We start from the raw sequence: 15,934 nt of genomic DNA, 5'->3' as shown, positions 1-15,934 counted from the left end.
AAAGACGTCATTGCTTTGTTACAGATTTCAGAGATACTTTACCTCTTTTTAATAATCTATAACTACCTTCCAGTGAAAGACTAAAACAGGTACACAATCGGTCTTGAACAGTAAATCTGAAAACTCTTTAGGATGTAACTGTGGTGTAACGACCACTGGTTTTAATACGCGCAGACTGATGTTGTAGAGCATACTTATAAGTAACTGTTGTCATACTACATCCGCAAATGGAACAACAAGAGACTTTAAAACATGATGTAATGAATAACGCTCTCTACCACTTCATAATGATCAGCGAAGAATGGATGCAAATGACTGCAACAGATATTTCAGGAAGTCAGAGCTCAACCACGTATGTCCTCTCCTAGGAATGTTTGGTGGATATTTATTTTCTTTTGTTTCAGATGCAGGGATGACAGGAACAGACACTGTGGAATATGAACTAGTTCCACCCGATGGAGGGTGGGGCTGGATGATTGTTTTAGGGGCAGCGCTCTCCAATGTAAGTAAATAGATTTACTTTAAGACTGCATGACAAGGTCTGTAAGGGACAACTATGAAAGATTCTTTAATTCAGATAATTAAGGAGAAAGACTAATTTATTTACACACCCACCCACCCACCCACCCACACACACACACACACACACACACACACACACACACACACGCACACACGGAAGGCTTCCTTCCTACTGAAGGAAGGCCAAAATTTTGACTTTCCTGCTTTAAGCCATTGTTCAGTAAACCACAATTAATAGCAGTTTAAATTTGTTTAGTATTTTGTTTACTCTTAACGCATCGATTACACGCTAGCATGACACTGGGAGTTCGTTTCTCTCGTTTTTGCCTATTTCCTTCATCATTGTCGATCACTACAACAGCACGCAAGAAAAGCTCACTGGGGTATTGTGACTTGACTCTTAAATTCACTGCGCTTGTATTCTCCCACGTAGCAAAAAATTTTGATTCGCAAACCTGAAGGTGATGTGTGTCGTTAGGCGATGCATCCAAGTATGAGTGAGTTCAGGCACAATACACCAACTAAGATCTCTCAACGTTAAAATTACTGCACTGATACTGAAAAAGTTACAATCGTGTTACCACTAGCATTTTATCAGAAAGCCTTCTTAGAAATATGTGCCCAGATCTGGAACAGATTGAATAACATCGGGGATAGGCTACAACCCTGTCTCACTCCCTTCCCAACCACTGCTTCCCTTTCATGTCCCTCGACTCTTATAACTGCCATCTGGTTTCTGTACAAATTGTAAATAGCCTTTCGCTCCCTGTATTTACCCCTGCCACCTTCATAATTTGAAAGAGAGCATTCCAGTCAACATTGTCAAAAGCTTTCTCTAAGTCTACAAATGCTAGAAACGTAGGTATGCCTTTCCTTAATCTTTCTTCTAAGATAAGTCGTAGGGTCAGTATTACCTCACGTGTTCCAACATTTCTACGGAATCGAAACTGATCTTCCCCGAGGTAGGCTTCTACCAGTTTCTCCATTAGTCTGTAAAGAATTCGTGTTAGTATTTTGCAGCCGTGGCTTATTAAACTGATAGTTCGGTAATTTTCACATCTGTCAACACCTGCTTTCATTGGGATGGGAATTAGTATACTCTTCTTGAAGTCTGAGGGTATTTCGCCTGTCTCATACATCTTGCTCACCAGATGGTAGAATTTTGTCAGGACTGGCTCTTCCAAAGCTGTCAGTAGTTCTAATGGAATGTTGTCTACTCTGGGGGCCTTGTTTCGACTCAGGTCTTTCAGTGCCCTGTCAGACCCTTCACGCAGTATATCTCCCACTTCATCTTCATGTACATCCTCTTCCTTTTCCATAATATTGTCCTCAAGTACAGCGCCCTTGTATAGACCCTCTATATACTCCTTCCACCTTTCTGCTTTCCCCTCTTTGCTTAGAACTGGGTTTCCATCTGAGCTCTTGATATTCATACAAGTGGCTCTCTTTTCTCCAAAGGTCTCTTTAATTTTCCTGTAGGCAGTATCTATCTTACCCCTAGTGAGATAAGCCTCTACATCCTTACATTTGTCCTCTAGCCATCCCTGATTAGCCATTTTGCACTTCCTGTCGATCTGATTTTTCAGACGTTTGTACTCCTTTTGCGTACTTCATTTACTGCATTTTTATATTTTCTCCTTTCATCAATTAAATTAAATATTTCTTCTGTTACCCAAGGATATCACTAGCCCTCGTCTTTTTACCTACTTGATCCTCTGCTGCCTTCACTACTTCATCCCTCAGAGCTACCCATTCTTCTTGTACTGTATTTCTTTCCCCCATTCTTGTCAATTGTTCCCTTATGCTCTCCCTAAAACTCTGTACAACCTCTGGTTTCGTCGGTTTATCCAGGTCCCATCTCCTTAAATTCCGACCTTTTTGCAGTTTCTTCAGTTTTATTCTGCAGTCCATAACCAATAGATTGTGGTCAGAGTCCACATCTGCCCCTGGAAATGTCTTATAACTTAAAACATGTCTCCTAAATCTCTGTCTTACCATTATATAATCTATCTGATAGCTTTTAGTATCTCCAGGGTTCTTCCATTTATACAACCTTCTTTCATGATTCTTAAACCAAGTGTTAGCTATGATTAAGTTACGCTCTGCGCAAAATTCTACCAGGCGGCTTCCTCTTTCATTTCTTAGCCCCAATCCATATTCACTTACTATGTTTCCTTCTCTCCCTTTTCCTACTCTTTAATTCCAGTCACCCATGACTATTAAATTTTCGTCTCCCTTCACTACCTGAATAATATCTTTTATGTCATCATACATTTCATCAACGTCTCCATCATCTGCAGAGCCAGTTAGCATATAAACTTCTACTACTGTAGTAGGTGTGGGCTTCGTGTCTATCTAGGCCACGATAGTGCCTTCACTGTGCTGTTTGTAATAGCTTACCCGTACTCCTATTTCTTTTATTCATTATTAAACCTACTCCTCCATTACCCCTATTTGATTTTGTATTTATAACCCAGTATTCACCTGACCAAAAATCTTGTTCCCCCTGCCACCGAACTTCACTAATTCCCACTATATCTAACTTTAACCTATCCATTTCTCTTTTTAAATTTTCTAACCTACCTGCCCAATTAAGGGATCTGACATTCCACGCTCCGATCCGTAGAACGCCAGTTTTCTTTCTCTTGATAACGACGTCCTCTTGAGTAGTCCCCTCCCGGAGATCCGAATGGGGGACTATTTTACCTCCGGAATATTGTACCCAAGAGGACGCCATCATCATTTAATTATACAGTAAAGCTGCATGCCCTCGGGAAAAATTACGGCCGTAGTTTCCCCTTGCTTTCAGCCGTTCACAGTACCAGCACAACAAGGCTGTTTTGGTTAGTGTTACAAGGCCAGATCAGTCAATCATCCAGACTGTTGCCCCTGCAACTACTGAAAAGGCTGCTACCCCTCTTCAGGAACCACACGTTTGTCTGGCCTCTCAACAGATACCCCTCCGTTGTGGTTGCACCTACGGTACGGCCATCTGTATCACTGAGGCACGCAAGCCTCCCCACCAACGCAAGGTCCATGGTTCATGGGGGGAGGTCAGTACATAAAGGGATATGAAAATATAATAGTTGTGGGGGACTGAAATGCGATTGAAGAAGGAAGGAATGGTAGAAATGGTTACAGGAGATTACGGGATTCGTAGTACAAACGAGAGAGGACAAAGACCAATTGAGTTCCACAATAAATTCGAGATGGTTATAGCGAATACTCTGTTCAAGAACCACAAGAGCAAGAGGTATGCTCAGAAAAGGCAAGGAGATACAAAAAAGATTCCAGTTAGATTATATTATGATCAGGCAGAGATTTCGAAATCAAATACTGGATTGTAAGGCGTACCCACGGGGAAATATAGATTCAGATCACAATCTGGTAATCATGTAGAGCAGGCTGAGGTTTAACAGACTAGTAGTGAAGAATCAATGCACAAATAATTGGGATACGAAAGTACTAAGGAAAGAAGTTCTCTAAGGCTGTAGATACTGATATAGTGAATAGCTCATTAGGCAGTTCAGATGAAGAGGAATGGACATCTCTAAAGTGGGCAATCACAGAAATGGGAAGAAAAAACAAACGCAGATGGAAGGTAACTGCAAAGAAACCACGGGTAGCAGAAGAAGACGAAATCGCTGTGTGTTATGAAGTCGAGAAAGAAATGATTGTCAGAGGGACCGACTCAGCATATACAACAGTCGGAGAAACCTTCGGTGAAATTACTAGCAAGGATGGTGATATTAAAAATGCAACGGGAATTCCCTCTTAAATGCAGAGGAGAGAACAGATAGGTGGAAAGTGTACTTTGAGAGGCTCTTCTGTCAGGTAAAGGACATATCTGAAGCGTGTCACATGATAGAAGAAGAAAAAAGAGATGGTAGGGAAGAGAGAGGGGATCCACTAATAACAATCAGAATTTAGAAGAGCTTTGGAAGACTGAAAATTAGATGAGGCAGAAAGGATAGATAACATTCCATCGGAATTTCTAAAATCAGTATGGATAATAGCAAAAATGCGATTATTCACAATGGTGTGTCGAATGTATGGGATTGGCGATATACACCATCTGACTTTCGGAAAATCATCATCCCCACAATTTCCGTTATTCCCAAAATTGCAAGAGCTGACAAGTGCGAGAATTACCGCACAAACAACTTAACATCTCATGCATTCAAGCTGCTGACAAGAATATTACATAGAAGAGCGGAAAAGAAAATTGAAGATGTGTTAGATGACGATCAATTTGGCTTTAGGAAAGATAAAAGCACGGAGGGGCAGTCTTGACGTTGCGGTTGATACTGGAAGTAAGACTGAAGAAAAATGAAGACACGTTCATAGGATCTGCCGACCTGGAAAAAGCGGTCGGCAGTGTAAAATAGTGCAAGATGTTCGAAATCTTGAGAAAAATAGGGGTAACCTGTAGGGAAAGACATTTAATATACAATATGTAACACAAGCAAGAGGGAACAAGAAGAGTGGAAGACCAAGAATGAAGTGCACTGGTTACAAAGGGCGTAAGGCAGGGATGTGTCTTCCGCCCCTGCTGTTCAATCTATACATCGAAGAAGCAATGACGGAAGTAAAAGAATGGTTTAAGAGTGGGCTTTGAATTCAAGGCGAAAGGATATCAATGTTAAGATGCGCTAACGTCATTCCCATTGCCTGTGAAAGTGTAGAATTACAAGATAAAATGAACACAATATAGATTGAGTGTAAGCTGGAGAAAGACGGAAGTGCGACGGTCACTGATGTGAGGACATGAAGCGAGTAACGAGACTCGTGGCTGGCTGTTCGAATATGTGTTGTAAATACATACGAACAATTTAATAAACCAGAGTTTGTGTACAACTGTCGTTATTTATGTTTATAACAATACGAAAGTGTTGTAATTTGTAGGAGACCGGTTAAAAAACCCTTTGTGTTTTAACTTAAGCTTTCCACTACTGTTCGTCAACGGTTGCCAGAAATGTCCTGAAACAACCACAATGAATATTTTCGCTTTATCGCTAAATAAATAGTTATCAAATTGATCTTGTGAACTGCTGCTTCAGGTACAACAGTGAAATTACTATGACTATAAAATTCACTGTCCTTAGGACTTCCCGCGGAAAGTCATAAATTAAACGAAGTATTTTCTTGAATCGACTGTGTTTTCTTCCAGCTGAGAAAAGGTAATTATGGAATGATGTGAACCCTTAGATGATGAAGGAAGGAGGGAATGAAGATTTGGCTTTAATGTCCCGTCGACGACGAGGTCAATATAGGGGTAGCAATCTGAGACGGGGGAAAAGATGAGGAAGGAAATCGGCTGTACTCCCGTATTATTTTCAGAATTACTTTCACGGTTTGTAGCTTCAAAGCTTTAGAAACTATGGAAAACTTATCTCTTTTGGCCAGATGAGAAGCGTGAACATCGAAAAGACATGTGTTCTCATTATAGGAGCAATCCCACCGATGGGAATTTGTATACTGCCGCTAATCGATCTCTGACAGGTCTTCGGCAGTAATCGGGTGACACAGACCCTCTTTATAGTTAACTTTTTCCGTCATTTATGACATTGTCGTTTCCTGACGTCAAGTGGAACGTAAGACATTTAATTTCAAGAATATATGAATCGTCAGTTTCTCAAGATATTACCGAGGAGATTTTTACTAGGTTTTTACAAAATATTACCGATCTAGATGTGAGTAAAGGAATTCAAAGCTAAATGCTCAACACCTGTTGAAATTTTTTTAACGTGGCATTCCCTGAACAATTTGCATACCCGTCCACCAGTGACAACTTTTCCATTGTTTTGGGTTAATTTTTTTAGAAAAACTTATATAACTGACATGATGCGAAGGAAGTATGATTGTACAAGCGGTACATGATCAAACCAATAGTTTGTAGCGACGTTAATTATCCCAATTGTTCTTCAGAGACAATTAGCAAAAGATTATGGTGTAATGTCGCCTGAAGTAACCTAATACGGCAGTTTCTCTAGCATAATTTCGGATATAAACTACCTAAATTATGGATAAAATTCGCATTATATCGTGATATCTACGTTCCCTTCAGCCAGAGACCTTAAGCAGTTGGAAGCAAGTTGATATCACGAAGAACGATGCCTTCCACACTCAATTTAGATTAATGTCTCAAGAAGTATAGAACCCTTGATTTGTAGTACATTCTGTGTTCTACAGCAAATTGTAAGGGGTGCTCAAAGGAAGAGACACGGAAGAACGTTATGGTAACAGATGAAGTCTTTATTCAAAATTAATCACCAGAAACCTGTGTACAATTATCCTGCTGTTTCATGAGCCGAAGTATTGGCTGGTCTCATACTTCCCGTGGCTGTGACAGGAGCCAGTCCGCGACAGTGTCCAGTTCTTCGTCCGACTGGAAGCTCTTCTCATTTACAGGCTTTTTTCCTTCTATTTTTGCTCACGAAACAGATTGAAGTTTCAGGGAAACATGTCCGGACTGTTGGTGGATGCTCAATCTGCTCCCTCTAGATCTTGACCATTACACTAAGTGTGACATTCGAGACATGTGGATGCGCGTTATCGTGGAGCAGAATCGCCCCTCCCTTGTGCAGCCCAGCCGTTTGCTCCTGATAGACTTGCATAGGCTACGGAGACTCAAGGAGCATCGAACCTTGGACATGGAAAAAGACGGGGAGCGTCACCTAGCCTCCTGAGTGCACAGTTTCAGATTTTTCAGTTGGTGATGACGACACCACAGTTGCATCTCTAGATGTATAACTACGTCATCCGAAAGTGGCAGACGCAAATTTCATCCGATTTGGACGTTACTACGTTTCGAAACTTTTCATTTGAAAACTACTTTTATCTGAACGCTGGAACTGCGTTTCAGTACACTAGTCAAGACAATCACCGCAGGCTGCATTCTACGTCCGCCGCTTCCCTTCCGCAAATTAATAACAAAATACAGACAATAATAATAATAATACACCCAGAAACTGAAAGGATGCCACGCTGCTCCCATATGCAGAACGTAGAAGCCGATGGAGGGAGGGGGGGGGGGGATGGGGGGGATGCTAAAAGGAAAATAATAAACCACTCTTCAGAAAAAGTTATGAACAGGAAAGTCCCACTTTAAGGAGGGCCTGGACTCCTGTTTAGCAGTATATACTCGTATCCCTTAAATATGTTATTTTTCTCGTGTATACTAAGTGAAACCAACGGCCTTGCTGCAGTGGTAACACCGATCTCCACCAGATGAAATGAAATGTCGTGTGGCTAGGGCCTCCCGTCGGGTAGACCGTTCGCCATCCAAAAACGGCAGCGCTTAACTTCGGTGATCTCCACCAGATCACCGACGTTAAGCGCTGTCGTTTTTGGGTAGCACACAGATGGGTGACCGTCTGGGTCTCTTGGCAAGTGGAGAGCACTCAGCCTTTGTGAAGAGCATTGAGGAGCTACTTGACTGAGAAGTAGCGGCCCAGGTCACGAAAACTGACAATGGTCGGGAGAGTGGTGTGCTGACCACATGCCCTATGTAACCGTATCGCGAGACGCCTATCGGCTGAGGATGACATAGCGGTCGTACTGTACCTTTTTGCCTTCCGAGACCTGATCGGGTGGATGACATGAATGCAAAAAGTCAGTTCACTAATTTAAGCCTTATCAGATGCTATATACTTTCATCTTTGAATCATTATCTCACGCACACAAGAAAGGTAGCTGCTGTTACAAGTTTTTATCATCGCTCGAATAATCGGCAAGCACAAACGACAGACTTCTGCTATCACTGGTGCTGCCTTCTACTGTTTGTCTCTTAACTTACTGTAAACTGTTACAGTCCACGTTGTAAGGCTAATTGTGTTTTATTATAAACTTATTTTGTTTATATCTCTGGAGTGTGCAAAATTTCGCAAAATGTTCCGTATGACTCTGTCACTGATCTACACTACTGGCCATTAAAATTGCTACACCACGAAGATGACGTGCTCCAGACGCGCAATTTAACCGACAGGAAGAAGATGCTGTGATATGCAAATCATTACCTCCTCAGAGCATTCACACAAGGTTGGCGCCGGTGGCGACACCTACATCGTGCTGACATGAGGAAAGTTTCCAACCGATTTCCCATACACAAACAGCACTTGACCGGCGTTGCTTGGTGAAACGTTGTTGTGATGCCTCGTGTAAGGAGGAGAAATGAGTACTATCACGTTTCCGACTTTGATATAGGTCGGACTGTAGCCTATCGCGATTGCGGTTTATCGTATCGCGACAATGCTGCTCGCGTTGGTCGAGATCCAATGACTGTTAGCAGAATATGGAATCGGTGGGTTCAGGAGGGTAATACGGAACGCCGTGCTGGATCCCAACGGCCTCGTATCACTAGCAGTCGAGATGACAGGCATCTTATCCGCATGGCTGTAACGGATCGTGCAACCACGTCTCGATCCATGAGTCAACAGATCGAAACGTTTGCAAGACAACAACCACCTGCACGAACAGTTCGACGACGTTTGCAGCAGCATGGACTATCAGCTCGGAGACCATGGCTGCAGTTACCCTTGACGCTGCATCACAGACAGGAACACCTGCGATGGTGTACTCAACGACGAACTTGGGTGCACGAATGGCAAAACGTCATTTTTTCGGATGAATCCAGGCTCTGTTTACAGCATCATGATGGTCGCATCCGTGTTTGGGGACATCGCAGTGAACGCACATTGGAAGCGTCATCGCCATACTGGCGTGTCAACCAGCGTGATGGTATAGGGTGCGATTGGTTACACGTCTCGGTCTTCTCTTGTTCACATTGACGGCACTTTGAACAGTGGACGTTACATTTCAGATGTGTTACGACCCGTGGCTCTGCCCTTCATTCGATCCCTGCGAAACCCTACATTTGAGCAGGATAATGCACCACCGCATGTTGCAGGTCCCGTACAGGTCTGTCTGGATGCAAGAAATGTTCGACTGCTGCCCAGGCCAGCACATTCTCCAGATCTCTCACCAACTGAAAACGTCTGGTCAATGGTGGCCGAGCAACTGGCTCGTCACAATACGCCAGTCACTACTCTTGATGAACAGTGGTATCGTGTTGAAGCTGCATGGGCAGCTGTACCTGTACACGCCATCCAAGCTCTGTTTGACTCAATGCGCAGGCGTATCAAGGCCGTTATTACGGCCAGAGGTGGTTGTTCTGGATACTGATTTCTCAGGGTCTGTGCACCCCAATTGCGTCAAAATGTAATCACATGTCAGTTCTAGTATAATATATTTGTCCAATGAATACCCGTTTATCATCTGCATTTCTTCTTGGTGTAGCTATTTTAATGGCCACTAGTGTACATTGCTCTTAACATCGAAAACTGGAAAGCAAACACTGCGACATGGAATGAGAGAGATTGAACACACCGAATTATCTGAAAGTGTTAAAAGCTGAAACACGAATAAATACTTTAGAGTAATGCTTTGAATCAATTGTAGACAAACGCACTGTAAAGGCAGATTGCGGCAGATATCTAAATTATTTAAAGCAAAGCAAAATAGGTCTACAAACACAGCACTAAGCCAGGCACTAAACAAATCCGGCTCGAAATGAATAACTGTCAAAGAAATAGGCTGGTGGTCCAAGTGTTGCTTAAACTGGAATTATTATATGTTCTTCAAAATTATCGAAAATACATACCGCTGTTATCTCATTGATCTATTACTTCACATGATTTGAAAATATTACACTCTCGTACGCAACCAATCCTAAATAGTACTATTAGCTACGGTTCTAAATTTCTAACGCATAATTATCTCCTTAAGAACCGTCCAGTGCGGTGTATTCCGCAGACAGCTCAGGGACTATCGTATAGGGTGTGGCACTTAAAACCGGCCCTTAACATAACTGACACTCACATTCCGTTAAAATTAAAATAAACCCCTCCACGATTCCCAAACAGAGGTCACAGTTCGCTGTCATCTCAAAGAATGTTGCCCCATAACACATTTGTCGGAGATGACACACCAAACACCAATCTTCTCGTTAAGCAAGGGTACCTGGTGGATCGCGTGTGGATTTTCTGTCGACCAATACCGGTTCATTTGGCAATTTATGCACCCAGACATGTGTAACCATGACTCGTCACTCATAACGAGGATTACTGTTACGTAATTGCTTGCATTAAGGCATGTTGCTCTTCACTGACAATAATCGAACAAATGTTACCCATTTAAATTTCTGCAAGTATTTGTGTGCAGGGATCTGAACCAACCGCGCCAATTAATTTACAAGCAAGCGTTTAATGGGAATGCAATAACCCATCAATCATGGTTGTGACATTTCGTATTTATCTAATTAATAGGGTTTTTATAACCGATTTTCAGAATCTATAACATAGAGCGTGTTCTCTCTGTAATAGCTGCTTCTATTACATCTCATATCCTATGCTACATAACACCGTGTATCACACGGGGACAATTTTTGGCAGTGATTTGATGCAGCAAATACTTTAATAATTTTCTATATGTCATTACGCACCTACAGTAAGAGGAAAGGAAATATTTTACGATTCTTTGGTTTGTTTTGTATTCTTAACTTTAATGTGGGTATGTATTGTAATGTGAACGTGCTTTCAACCGAATAATGCAAATGGCGTGGTTACGTAAACTTCATCGTATGAAAAAAATAGCCAAATTCATATGAAATTGTGCTACTATTTCCAGTTAACTTATATTAAAAATAATTATAAAACCAAAAATTGTATTCTAAAGGAGTTATAATGCAATGCTGAAAGGTAAATAATTTTATTACGTCCTAACAATGATGTTGAAATGGCCCTAATAAACTTTCGTGGCGCTGAATTACAAAATAAATTTGGTAAGGTTATGATGAAAAGTTGAACCTTCAGATTGGTATAAAAAGACTAACATTTAAAATCTAAATTATGAAAATGATTTTCATCATTTGCAACAAACCTTACAAAATTCATTTCTAATAAAAATATAGCTCTGTCATGTAATTCGTTAATGAAATGGTGTAGGAGTGGTGAATCTAAAGCTCACAGTCAAAGGCTCCCGTACCCAGAGGCAATGGAGGCCGTATACCCCCTCCTTTCCCCACCCCTGGCTCTCACGGATTGGGAAAATATACTGCAATCAGGTGTTTTTTCTTTCAAGAAAATGAATTAAAAATTGGTATTTCGAAAATTTTTAACAGGGTCAAAACTGAGTTTTTTTAATGGTTACTTACAAGTCGATATTTTTCTTCCCAAATATTAAAAGTACTTCATACTACTTCATAGCCATAGGTTTGCCCTCCCCCCTTCTAAAATATCTTATGGGTGGTACAAGCCGCGTGAGCAGCTAATTCGTGAGCAGCTAATCCCGTCTCGAAAATCAAACTAACCGTATTGAATCAACAATGAAAATTCACACCAAAAATTTACCTATCTCAAACTTATCATAAATGACGCAGGAGCAAGCAGCAAGCAATACAGCGATAGCGTTACCTGAATATCTTCACATTTCTGAAATCAGTCTTTACTAAAACTTAATTCCAAAAATCAACATCCTCTATGATTGCATCTCCGTCTTCTGCAAGTTATTCCCAGACCGCTAAGCAGCGTGACCAAAACCAGACTCTCTCACTTAACACTCGCGAATGCTGCACAGGCAACGACAGTATACTGACAACCAAAGATCACATTGCTTGTACGCGGAATCTCTGTGGCGTAACGTACAGATTATTGAAAACTGCTGTTTGAAAAAAACATCCCTTTGATATTTTATATCTAGGAAACAGGATTAAAGAACTTCCTACGGCGTGGACCGGTGAGGACAATATCATCCTCGTCCAGTGGTACTGGGAATTGCGTATTATCTGCATGGCATCGGATATTGTCATCACGCCATCGCCAATGTTAGTTCGTTATCGATACCCTGGGGGAGCTGGAAAAAAAGGTGAAACATTATACTATGAGCGATTCTGAGAGGATGTACTTCAACATTTTTTTAATAGCTCTGTTGGTTTATCCATATACCCCTGTATACTAATGAGTATCAGAGTATTACTTTCGTTTGTAGCCATTCCTCAACTATTTACTTTTCTTTCAGTGATGACATAAGCGCTAGTGCTTTCTTACTATCTCTCTTTGTTTTTATGAGTTTCCTTGCTTTTGATGATGCCATTTACTTGTTTTCTATCAGTTTCCTGATTAAATCTCAATTATATTTTCATTCTTGTGCTACATTATCTACTTTTCCTCTCCCTCAGCATTTGGTAATTTATTCTTCTTAATATTTAATATCTTGCTGTATTTTTTTTTCAACTTCATACATTAGTGCGTGAGTGAGATTGATTGTTCTTGGGTAAAATGTGAGTGTCATATGTCTTGACTATATGGATGTGTGTGTGAAATAGTTCTCCTTCAGCACTTTTCTCATGAGGACAATGAATTTCGTCTTTTTTGTTTTCTGTTTATTCTGTTTTCTGAGGTGTCTGTTCTGTTTCATTTAACATGCACCACTGGATTGTAACCTTTTTGCTATCTGCAAGTGCAAGTTCTATAGTTTTCTGCTTCAAATTTTTTGCATACTGCTTCGTAATTTCATTATCTAACCAAGATCTCTGTGCTTCTTAACTAGTTTTATGTGCTTCTGGAGAAATGTTACAGAAGTTATAGCTACAAAAAGTGATTTTTAGTTACATGATCTTGAGTACACTGTTGTTTAATTTTAATACGTTTCTTGTGCTAAAGAACTAGATGATTTATTTCTTGCATTTGTTTAGGTCAGGGATGAGAAAAGCGTGACCGTCCGCAATAATATTGGTAGTATAAGCAACTATTGTTCCTCTGTCGCTACTTCAATAATTTTTACCAGGTATATAAGAACAAATGTTAACCTCAAGTAGACCTACGACCGAAACAAACAAAAAATTTCCAGAATGAAATTTTCGCTCTTCAGTGGAGTGTGCGCAAATATGTATCTTCCTGGAAGATTAAAATTGTGTGCCGGAACTGGAGAAGTACGACTCACGATCTGTGACCACAGATTTACTGCAGCCAGTAGCTCATCTCCTACCTTCTAAACTTTACAAAAGTTCTCCTGCGAAATAAAAAGCTATGTTAGCAATTCAACAATACCTATTACGTTACTAACGTAGAACATTATGCATTGCCATCTCCTATCTGAAATGTTGGTCGATGCAGTGGTATCAGTCCTGAAACGTTTCTAAAAATGTCATACGACGCTAGATCAACTTCTGTACACACAGTTTATTGATAAGTATTTGCAACAACATATGCTGCCCACATCGTAGACAACACAATGATCAAAATTCAGCCTGTTTTACTTGTTATATATTGGCTTCACATCACATAACTGTAGTAAATACTAAGTAAACAAACGGTTTTACATTTTTCTCACAAACATCTGAAATTCACTTCCAGATATAGCACCAGTTTCAAGCAATCAAATAGAATATCGGTTTAGCTGTCGACAGGACTAAAGACTAAACCTTCTTTTCATCGAACGTCAAAATATGAAATAATCCTACTACCTGTTTGTGGCGCCTACATTGTCAACATACATATGCTTAGGTACACGCTGTTCACAACAGCTTTATCGAAAGGAGAAAATCTAGCAGAACAGCCAAACAGCCAATTATATTTACTCAGAATTGCTCGTAGTATAATATTTTACATTTGTATCTTCCTCCCCCCCCCCCCCCCCCACGTACTGAAAACGAACTAACGTTGGCGATGCCTACTTGGACGAGTTACCATCTACATCTACATCTACATGGTTACTCTGCAATTCACACTTAAGTGTCTGGCAGAGAGTTCATCGAACCACTTCCATACTACTTCTCTACCATTCCACTCTCAAATGGCGCGTGGGAAAAAGGGACACCTAAATCTGTCCGTTTGAACTCTGATTTCTCTTATTTTATTTTGATGATCATTTCTCCCTACGTAGGAGGGTGTCAACAAAATATTTTCACATTCGGAAAAGAAAGTTGATGATTGAAATTTCATAAATAGATCTCGCCGCAAAGAAAACCGGCTTGGTTTCAGTGACTGCCACCCCAACTAGCGTATCATATCAGTGACACTCTCACCCTTATTGCGCGATAACACGAAACGAGCTGCCCTTCTTTGCACTTTTTCGATGTCCTCCTGGTAAGGATTCCACACCGGGTAGCATTATTCCAGCAGGGGACGGACAAGTGTAATGTAGGCTGTCTCTTTAGTGGGTTTGTCGCATCTTCTAAGTGTTCTGCTAAGAAAGCACAGTCTTTGTTTCACCTTCCCCACAATATTATCTATGTGGTCTTTCCAATTTACGTTGCTCGTAATTTTAATTCCAAGGAATTCAGTCCCACTGACATCCCTTAGATTGGTGCGATTTATCGTATACCCAAAATTTATCTGATTACATTTAGTACCCATGTGGATGACCTTGCACTTTTCTTTGTTTAGTGCCAATTGCTACTTTTCACACCCTTCAGAAATTCTCTCTAGATCAGTTTGTAATTGGAACTGATGGTCTGATGATTTTACTTGACGGTAAATTACAGCGTCATCTGCAAACAACCTAAGGGGGCTACTCAGATTATCAATTAGACCATTTATATAAATCAGGAACAGCAGAGGGCCTGTGACACTACCTTGCGGAACGCCAGATATTTCTGTTCTACTCGATGATATACTGTCTATCATTACGAACTGTGACTTCTCTGAGAGGAAATCACGAATCCAGTCACACAACTGAGACGATACTCCATATGCAAGCAATCTGATTAACAGTCGCTTGTGAGGAACGGTATCAAAATCCTTCTGGAAATCTAGGAATATGGAATCAATCTGAGATTCCTTGTCGACAGCACTCATTACTTCATGGGAATACAGAGATAGCTGCGTTACACAAGAACCATATTTTCTGAATCCGTGTTGGTTATGTATCAATAAATCATTTTCCTCAAGGTGATTCATTATGTTGGAGTACAGTATATGCTCCAAAATCCTACTGCAAATTGAGGTCAGTGAAATGGATCTGTAATTCAATGGGTTACTCCTATTTCCTTTCTTGAGTGTTGGTATGACCTGTGCTACTCTCCAGTCCTTAGGAACAGACCTTTCGTCAAGTGAACGGTTGTATATGATTGCTAAAAAAGGCTCTATTGTGTCTGCATACTCTGAAAGGAGCCTGATTGGTATACCATCTGGACCGGAAGACTTGCCTTTCTTAAGTGATTTGAGTTTCTTCGCAACACCTAAGGTATCTACTTTTATATAACTAATGCTACAGCTGCTCTGGTTTCGAATTCAGGAATATTTTCCTCGTATCCTTTCGTGAAGAAACTACGGAAAACTGTATTTAGTAACTCCTCTTTAGTGACGGCATCATCGGTAACATTTCCATCGCTATCGCGCACTGACGGTATTGA

At 40.8% G+C, this 15,934-nt stretch overlaps 1 protein-coding gene across 1 annotated transcript in view; it reads left to right on the top strand.

Moving 5' to 3' along the window:
* The first annotated feature begins 410 nt into the window (after positions 1 to 410).
* Positions 411 to 15,934, top strand: part of LOC124799244 (monocarboxylate transporter 2-like) — an 82,653-nt gene continuing 67,129 nt past the window's right edge. Inside the window, exon 1 of the mRNA XM_047262789.1 lies at positions 411 to 502. Within this exon, the coding sequence (XP_047118745.1) occupies positions 413 to 502 (90 nt within the window). The 5' untranslated portion in view covers positions 411 to 412. The remainder of the gene's footprint in view (positions 503 to 15,934) is intronic.

The sequence above is a fragment of the Schistocerca piceifrons genome, chromosome 5 (assembly GCF_021461385.2).
Source record: "Schistocerca piceifrons isolate TAMUIC-IGC-003096 chromosome 5, iqSchPice1.1, whole genome shotgun sequence".
Classification (NCBI taxonomy): Eukaryota; Metazoa; Arthropoda; class Insecta; order Orthoptera; family Acrididae; genus Schistocerca; species Schistocerca piceifrons.
This window is presented reverse-complemented; position numbering and strand designations above follow the sequence as displayed.